The following is a 9,798-nucleotide window of genomic DNA, read 5'->3' on the forward strand; positions in this document are numbered from 1 at the left end:
GCAACGGACTGGCTTGAGATAGCTTGGGATGACTTGCATATCAAGGAGCGTATCGGTGCTGGTACCTATTTCTTATCCTAACTTATTAGTCATTATTTTTGCATAAAAATAAACTTGAGTCATTATGTCTTTTGATCTTCAGGTTCATTTGGGACTGTGTATCGTGCAGAGTGGCATGGTTCGGTTAGTACTGCATAATACATACAATGTTTTACTATTATTGGCTATTTTTATATATTTTATACAAATTCAGATTTATAAACAAAATGAACTGGTTTATTGTAGATTGTTGCTGTTAAAGTGTTGACAGCCCAGGAACTCCATGATAATCAATTGAAGGAATTTCTAAGAGAGGTATATTATCTTTTGAATATAATATGCATCTTTGACTTCTTTCTGTTTTTAGTTTTGTGAAACTGTTGTTTGATATGCATGCATTTAACTCATCTTGCAAGGTTTCAATCATGAGACGTGTGCGCCATCCTAATCTAGTACTTTTTATGGGCGCCGTTACAATGCACCAACGCTTTTCAATTGTGACCGAGTATCTCCCAAGGTGAGCTTTTTCTTGTATTTCAACCCGTTACATATGAATGCGTCAATTTGGGATTGTGTTTATAAGTTTATCTCAAATGGGCCAAATGAAAAAAAAAAATGTTTGCTTAATGGGAATGGGTCAAATGGGATGAAAATCATCCAAATTTGGTTGTTCAAGAAACCGATCTTCTAAATAGAGTTCCCATATTGCAGCTAGGCCTGTAAATGAACTAAACGAACATGAACAAGGCATGTTCATGCTCAGTCGTTTGACTTTAATCGAGCAAATGATCTAACGCGAACAGTTAAACGAACTAGGTTTACTTGTTCATGATCGTTTGTTAAGAAAACGAACGTGTTCATGTTCGTTCGCTAACAGTGTACATGCACGGTTCATGGACGTAAACGAACGAACATAACTGAACATAGATGATCGGACATAAACGCACAACAAACACAAGTTAAAAGTAAACCTGAACATTAATCTGTTGAGCCTAAAATTTAATAAAACTAGTTTAAATTGTAATGAGTGATATTTTGTTTTCATTAAATTAGACTAAATTGTAATGGTTATTAAAAGATTTAAATGCATACATACATAAACAAATGTAAACTAACGAACGAGAGATCTATTCATGTTCCTTCGTTTAAGTAAATGAACAAAAGTGTTGTTCATGTCGAACTTCACGCCAAACAATTCACTGAACGTTCGGTTCGTTTACAGGCCTAATTGCAGCATTCTCAATTATTTCATGTTTCTGTTACAGGGGTAGTTTGTTTCGTCTTTTACATCACCCAGCCTCTGGAGAAATACTGAACACGAAGAGACGGATGCACATGGCGTTAGATGTCGTATGTTCAACATTTTCTGTATTTAGTTTCTTTTATTTACAACTTGGATACGCGATCACAGCAACATTCTAATGTGTTGGACATATATGCAGGCAAAGGGCATTAATTATCTCCACTGTCTTAGTCCTCCTATTGTCCACTGGGATCTTAAATCTCCAAACTTATTGGTTGACAAAAACTGGACCGTAAAGGTACATAAACAACATATGATTTGTTCTCATCACTAGTTTAACCTTAAATTTACCTTAACTAGGTTTGCGATTTCGGGTTATCAAGATTCAAAACGGATACCTTTATATCATCAAAAGCCATTACTGGAACTGTAAGCCTTCCTCATCTATGTCAAATGCTCGTACATTATGCATTCAATGTTTATTTTTTTGTTTTAAAATATATTTACGGGTTCAGCCTGAGTGGATGTCTCCAGAAGTCCTTCGAGGGGAACCTGCGGATGAAAAATCTGATGTGTACAGTTTTGGTGTGATTTTATGGGAGCTTGTGACCATGCAACAACCCTGGAACGGGCTTAATTCAGCTCAGGTTTGCTCAATAACAAATATGTTCTTATTTTTAAACAAGCTCAGTTCGATGAAAGTATGAACATGCCAATTTCAGGTGGTTGGGGCTGTGGCATTCCAGAAGAGGAAACTTACAATACCTACTAATGCATCTCCTGCACTAACTTCACTGATGGAATCTTGTTGGGCCGAGTAAGAAACTTCATCTTTTAGTTTAGAGCGGGATATATGAATTGACCCGTTTATAAATTATAACGCCCTGCGTTTTGTGTGAATAGTGACCCGATGCAACGTCCAAGCTTTAAGAGCATAGTGGTCACATTAAAGAAGTTACTCAAGTCTCCTCAAAAATCAAAATAACTGGCGGTCCATGCCGATATCTACTTGCTTGTATCTCTGGAAACAAATTCTCTCTATATAAAATCATTTGTTTGTTTTTCTTTATAAAAAGATTCAGAAATCTTAGTTTTTCATTTGACAAGAAGACTAGACTTATTAAGTTGGGGATAACATCTCACTCATTAAACTCAAATGACATATTGTTTTTTATGTCACAAGAGAACACTAGTTAATATATTTGGTAATGTTTACAAATTCATATAATGTAGTTAAAAAATACTTAGAACACATAGTTTCTTTTAAACAACCATTTAATCTACTCCTAATGATACGCCATTTTATTAAAACGTAGGTACTTGATGGTGCTTAAAGCACAAGATATATATGTTTCTTAAAAATGCTAGATTCTTGATGGAATTGGATAAACCTTTGCCTTTTTAAATGGTAAAGGTTCAAGTCCTATGATTGTTGAAAAAGATATAATTTAAGAGTAGAAAAGGTGTGCGAATTGTAGTTAAAATTTTTTTGATTTCTCATAACATGCCATAGCCCATTCCAACTTCACATGTACTCTGCACATCTCTCACCAAAAAAAAAAGGTTTAATAAGCGTTTGAAGGCACATGCCCTTCAAATCTCACCAATTTACACAAATCCAAGCCCACCCAAATAATCAGTACCAACTCTCATGATTATAATAGACTAGCATTGTTACCCGAACATTGCGGCGGTGTTAGTTGTGTTTTGTTACGAACATCATTTTCATTTGTGATACTTATGAATTATAATGTATTACAATCAAATCAAGCGGCAAGATGTGGACAGTAATATTACTTGTTACATACAATAGTTACCTTATATATTTAGTATACTATTCGATAGTAAATCAAAGTAAAACCTAAAATAGACTCGTAATATAACTAAAAGTTTGTTCACACGTGTGTACTTTTGTTTCCTTTTTTTTTATTAAACTTGCGTGAATAAAGAGAGAACACAAAAAATAGTGTGATTACGAAGATTAAACATCTAACGCTAGTCAGTAATCTGTTATTGATATGATGAAAATTGAAGTATTTTGTTACGGCACAAACTAAGAATTACTTAAATAGTAGTATTATATTTTATCACTAGCTTTTAGCCCGCGTATTATGCGGGTTTATTTAGGGTATTTTTAATATTATTTTAAATATATAATTTGTTATATTAATTTAATTAATCTACATGGACTATAGTTGTCGCTTTAAATGTCTTGTTTGTTGTTTTTTTTTTTCCATTGAGATGGGCTATATTTATTGTTGGTATGGAGTTTAATTTCAAGTATACGTAATAAGATCATGTTTGTTGTTTGTGTTGGTTGCATCATGTTTTATCTTTTCTTCTCTTTAGTGGAGGTGGTTTAATGTTTTATGTTTTTGTTTGTCTATTTTTCATCTTATCCATTTCATCGGTCGGTAGGGTAAATCAGACAGTTTACCTATTACAAATTCAGAAAAGACGAAATAGGCAGATTGGATGAATGAGCTGACAAGGACCAATGAACCATAAAAGGGGAAATGCTCACCTTTGGCCAAAATAATCAAAAAAAAAATTCACAGTCTTAGTAAGCAATTTGGCTTTGACTTGTTTAGTAAAAAATGACTTTTTCTTTTTGTTTTTTTATTCATATGTTGAATGCAAAACATAGAGAAATTGTTGTCAGAAGTCTTGGATATTCGTATTCGATCGTTTCAAAATTACGAATCAATTGATTAATCTCAATTCAAAACAAACGGATAAAAATTATACATTTTGGAGTCCATGAATGAGATCACCGGAGAGGTGAAGCTTGCTGCCGTCAGCCATCAGAGGTTTCGTGAAGAAGAAAAGATCCGAACAGAGAGAGTGGAGATCGATACGAAAGGGGAAACAACAGAAAGATCGCAGCGGAGGAGGAGGTAGAGGGGGAATTAATATGAAGGAGTGTAGAAGAGATACGATCGATTCTCAGGGTTGGTGTCCAGGTATGGATCACCATTTAACCCGCGAATTTTATAAGCTAAACGGGTCAAAAACGGGCTAAATCGATGAGAGCTCACCATGTACAAATCAAACAATCTGGTAACTTGAGAGGTTGTGGGGAGCGACGTGAGAGCGACACGTAAGATTTATGGTAGACAATTATATATATAGTTAGATTTCATCGTGATTCAAATATATTAAGTGTGGTGTGTAAGCATAATATTCTTATACAACTCATATATGCTTTAGAGGGACCTTTCATTATTTATAAACTAGCCATATGCCCGCGCGATGCGGCAGAGTACACTTGTAAAAACTGTATCCAACACGTAGCCTCCTCGCTATGGTAAGCGTGTAACACGACATTGAACGCTTAACTAGTGCCGATATGCGTGCCGCACAATGTGTGTACTTGTCCAATCCGGTGTCAGTAAGCGCCATAACACTGCATTGAAAGTGTAACCAACGTCGGTGCGCATGCAACCCGATGACGGTACGCACCTAACCCGAAAACGGACACTTAACACTAACAAAGCCAATACACGTGAAACTGACGATTGAACACGTGTAACCGGCATCGGAAGGCACATGACTTTCATAAACATGTGTAACCGACACAGTACGCGTAACTTACGTCGATTACTCGTGTGAGACGTTGAGTTGAGCGCTTACCAAAGTTGTGTTATGCGCGTTACGTGGTGTTTGATATGCGTAACTGACGGTTTAAATAAAGAAGCAAAGCTAAAATGTACGGTAATATAAGAAAAAAATCTTTTAAATAATGTTCCGACCCGACACCATTCTAACCCGAAACCTATTCTAACCAGACGTCTTTCAATATGAACCATCCGAACTTGACCCGAACCAAATTAACCCTTTTTTGTATCCATCCATCTCGTCCCTAACCATTTCTGACCCATGACCCGAACCTGCATGATCCGACATGTTTCAGTCTAACTGACTATCACGTAATATGTTATTTCTCAAAAACTTAAAAAACTATAGCAATACTATACTCAAATTAAAGAGAATGAAATACTTGTTTTTATGATGTAATGGTTTTAAAAAAATATCAATGTGTGAAAAAGTTATGGTCATTTAAATGTCGTGGGGGTAGTTTATTTAAAATAAGGGAGTAATATGTAACCATTTATCAAATTAACAAAACTTGATTTAAGTTGAAGGATCGTTTTTGTAAGTATTTTTTAATCAAATAAATTAACCGTATATAAGATATCAAAATGACCAAATTGTCCTTAAGATCTCAAAAATTTATGCAATGTGAATTGTATCTAAAGCAATAAAGGTTGTACCTCTTAAATTTTAAGAGGTCCATTGGATTTGATTTATATATTGTATAGATAACGGATTTTCATTTAGCCTACCAAATACCAAAACACATCCACATTTAGAGGTGCACAAAAAACCTGAACCCGGAACCGGACCCGAAAAAAAAACCTGGAACCGGTTTTTTATTAACCCAGGTTCTAATACCCGAACCCGACCCGTAGGGTACGGATATGGTATGAATTTCAATGCTGAAACCCGAACCCATACCCGATCTAAACCTGATATTACCCGAAACCCGGTTCTAGTTATACCCGAAACCCGACCCTAGTTATACCTGGGACCCGGGTTTTTTGCATACCCTGTCAAAATTGGTAATCAGATTAACTTCAAATCACTTGAACTTTATTGAACACGCAGATACGAACTATTATAGAACAGCGGAAGACAATTATCTTTCAGAAATCAAGAAGACTCACCTGATCATCAACACAATGATCTGATTATTACAATTACTCACTAACAGATTCTACACTCACTCAACAAGATGAACAAATCCTAGATGAATAACAAAACTTGAGAGAAAAATGACTTCTGAGATATTTTTTGTGTCACACAAAAAATGACCATCAGCACATTATATAAACGAACTAAACCTGGAGAAAACTCAACAGGCCTTGAAGTGTCTTTAGGCCCATTAGCCCGTCTTGAAGTCTCCAGCCCATTATGCACCTTGTTATCCAGCCCATCCATACCTCCAAGCCCATTTAGCCATCATACAAAACAAAAAAATAAGATAAAATTAATGAGTAAAATGTAACCTATAAACTCTATTGAATTGCATATTTCAACACCCCCCCCCCCCCACCTCACAATTCAATGACCGAACACATCAAACATACCCAAATGTTTACATAGTTCAGTGTGTTGATTTATCAAAAGCCCTTTAGTAAATATATCAGCTATTTGATCTTTAGACTTAATGCCAACAGTTTTAACACACCCTTTAACAACTTTTTCTCTTAAGAAAAACAGGTCCAATTCGAAATGTTTAGTCCTGTCATGAAAGACAGGATTTGCAACTACAGAAATAGCTGCAGTGTTATCACAATACAATTTTACAAGCAATTCCACATTCACATGTAACTCACTTAACAAATTTGTAATCCACATTACTTCACATGTGGCAGAGCACATGGCCCGATATTCTACTTCTGCAGAAGATCTAGAAATGGTGGACTGCTTTTTACTTTTCCAAGATACTAGAGTTTTACCCAAAAACACACAAAAACCAGTAATAGATTTTCGAGTCTCTAAACACTTAGCCCAATCTGAATCAGTGTATACACTCACCTCAAGTCCCGCATCTTTTCTTATTAAAATACCTTTACCAGGGGACCCTTTTAAATATCTAAGTAGTCTTAAAGCAATATTGAGATGACAACTAGAGGGCTTGCGCATATACTGACTCAAGAATGCACAGAGTATGCAATATCAGGCCGAGTGTGAGACAAATAAATCAATTTACCCACGAGTTTTTGATAACCTGTTATATTGGTTAAAAATATATTATCCTTTTTACACATATTTGTAATAATAAAATGTTGCTCAATAGGGTTACTATTGGTTAAATAAATCAATTTACCCACGAGTTTTTGATAACCTGTTATACTGGTTAAAAAAATCAATTTACCCACAAGTTTTTGATAACCTGTTATATTGGTTAAAAAAATATAATCTTTTTTACACATATTTGTAATAATAAAATGTTGCTCAATAGGGTTACTAACCGGCTTGGAACCAGTTAAACCATACTCAGCTAATAAATCTAAGCAATATTTCCTTTGAGATAAACAAACTCCAGACTCGGATCTAATGACCTCAATCCCAAGAAAATATTTGAGATCACCTAGATCTTTAATCATAAACTTGGATTTAAGACTTAGTTTTATCTTTTCAATTTCACTTTTACAGTTACCTGTGATTACTATATCATCAACATATACTAGTAGCACTACAAACACAGAATCTGTATGCATAACAAACATAGAATGATCACATTTACTTTGAACAAACTTTAAATCAAATAACACATTTACAAGCTTTTCATTCCACATTCTAGGAGCTTGTTTTAAGCCATATAAAGACCTTTTTAATTTGCACACTCTAGATTCAGTTTTAGAATAATACCCTTCTGGTAAATCCATATAAACATCATCGTTCAAGTCACCATATAAAAATGCATTATTAATGTCTAATACATATAATGGCCAATCATTTTGAACAACCAACGTTAGGACCCACCTAATAGTCACCATTTTTACAACAGGTGAGAAAGTTTCAAAAAAATCAACTCCTTCTTTTTGGCTAAAACCCTTAGCAATTAGCCTAGCTTTAAACCGTTCAATTTCACCAGTAGATTTATACTTTATCTTATAAATCACTTGCATCCTATTGTTTTTCTACCAGGTGGTAGTTCTAAAAGTTCCCACGTATTATTTCTATGAAGTGCTTCAATCTCATTGTTCATAGCAATGACCCAATCAGGGTTACTTGCAGCTTCATGGAAACGCTTAGGTTCACTATTTGTATTTAACACTGAAACAAAGCATACATTCTGACTAGACAACTTAGTATAATTAACAACTTTTTCTAGACCATATTTGACTTTACCCTCTACAACATAATCATTCAAGGTTTTTGGAAAAATAACATTTCTTGTTGACCTCCTAAGAACTGTAGAAGTCCCTTGACTTGAATCATTACCCTCAGAATTATTTGTATACTCATTACTTCTACCTACATCCTGAACCCTACCTGAACCAGTGGGTAGTTCACTGGTTTGCTGATTACCAGCCATACTCAGTGACTGATCCAAACTAGTACCAGATTGCTCAGACCCATGAGACGAAGTTCTAGCATTGGTATTCTCATCATTGCGTATTAGGTCATCTGCAGATTGCTTGGGGTTAGTAACATCATACAAATCAAAAAAATTAAGGTGATCAACATTATTATATCTACTATCAATGTCTTGTAAGTTCACATTATCCTTAAAAGGATATATGGACTCATAAAACTTGACATCTCTAGAAAAAATAATTTGTTTTTTCTCCAAATTCCAAAGTTTATATCCATTTTTCTGATTTGAATAGCCAATAAAGACACACTTCTCAGCATTACTGCCAAATTTATCATGACTATTCATAACAGTACTAAAACATAAACACCCAAACATCCTAAGATGACCTAAAACAGGCTTAAAACCATACACAAGTTCATAAGATGATTTACCGCTCAGCACCGAAGAAGGTGTCATGTTATTTAAGTAAGTAGCTGTTAGCACACATTTAGTCCAAAATTTTAAAGGGATTCCAGATTGGAAAAGTAAGGATCTTGCCACATTGTCTATGCTTCCTTTCAACAATGCCATTTTCAACACAGTATAAGTTCATTTGATGATTAATAAACTCAGAACCATTGTCACTTCTAAAAGGTTTTATAGCTTTATTAAATTGAGTTTTAATCATACTCACAAACCCTTTTATATGGTTAAAAACTTCATCTTTGTGTCTCATCAAATAAACCCACACATCCCTTGAGTAATCATCTACAATTGTTAAGAAATACCTAAATCCCTCTCTGCTTTGGATCCTATATGGACCCCAAACATCAAGGTGTATTAACTCACCTATTTCTTTAGTGAGATGATCACTCAAGGGAAAAGGTTCTCTATGTTGCTTGGCTTTGTGACAAACCTCACATGGATCATTACTTTCAACTAATTTAAGTTTTAAAGAATCTTTAAAAACTTTTAAAACCACATCAGATGGATGACCAAGTCTAGCATGCCACATTTTAACATTACTAAAACTATTAATACACACCTTATCTGTTAAAGAAGCATCACCACAAACATACAGTCCTTCAAGCCGACTACCAATCACCAGGACATTCTTTGTTAAAGAGTCCTGAATATAACAATTTGTTTCATTAAATGACACAGTTAATTTGCTATCCTTAGCTAACTAATACACAGACATTAAATTCACACAGTAGTCAGGAACCACAAACACATCATTTAATGTAACCATATCATTCAATTTTATATTACCAATCTTGGTTACCAAAGCACTAGTTCCATTTGGATGTCTAACTCTAGTATTTAAATTAGAAACATCAAGTGAATTTATTAATCCTATATCAGACATTATCATGTGTTGGTTTGCACCTGTGTCAACCACCCAACCAGAACTTGACTCAGATTT

At 34.6% G+C, this 9,798-nt stretch overlaps 1 protein-coding gene across 1 annotated transcript; it reads left to right on the plus strand.

Annotated features, from left to right (window-relative positions):
* Positions 1-3: 3 nt before the first annotated feature.
* LOC143607354 (serine/threonine-protein kinase CTR1-like) lies at positions 4-2,814 on the plus strand (the record flags this gene model as incomplete). The annotated part of the gene is made up of 10 exons (XM_077082830.1): positions 4-61; positions 143-183; positions 286-354; positions 456-556; positions 1,305-1,389; positions 1,482-1,580; positions 1,643-1,711; positions 1,798-1,929; positions 2,005-2,099; positions 2,186-2,814. Coding segments are annotated over 10 exons (831 nt in total), but the record flags the coding sequence as incomplete, so codon positions are not given.
* Between the last annotated feature and the right edge of the window lie 6,984 nt (positions 2,815-9,798).

This window comes from Bidens hawaiensis, unplaced genomic scaffold (genome assembly GCF_021521415.1).
Source record: "Bidens hawaiensis isolate Kalapana, Puna unplaced genomic scaffold, B.hawaiensis_p1.1 tig00081487_1, whole genome shotgun sequence".
Lineage (NCBI taxonomy): Eukaryota > Viridiplantae > Streptophyta > Magnoliopsida > Asterales > Asteraceae > Bidens > Bidens hawaiensis.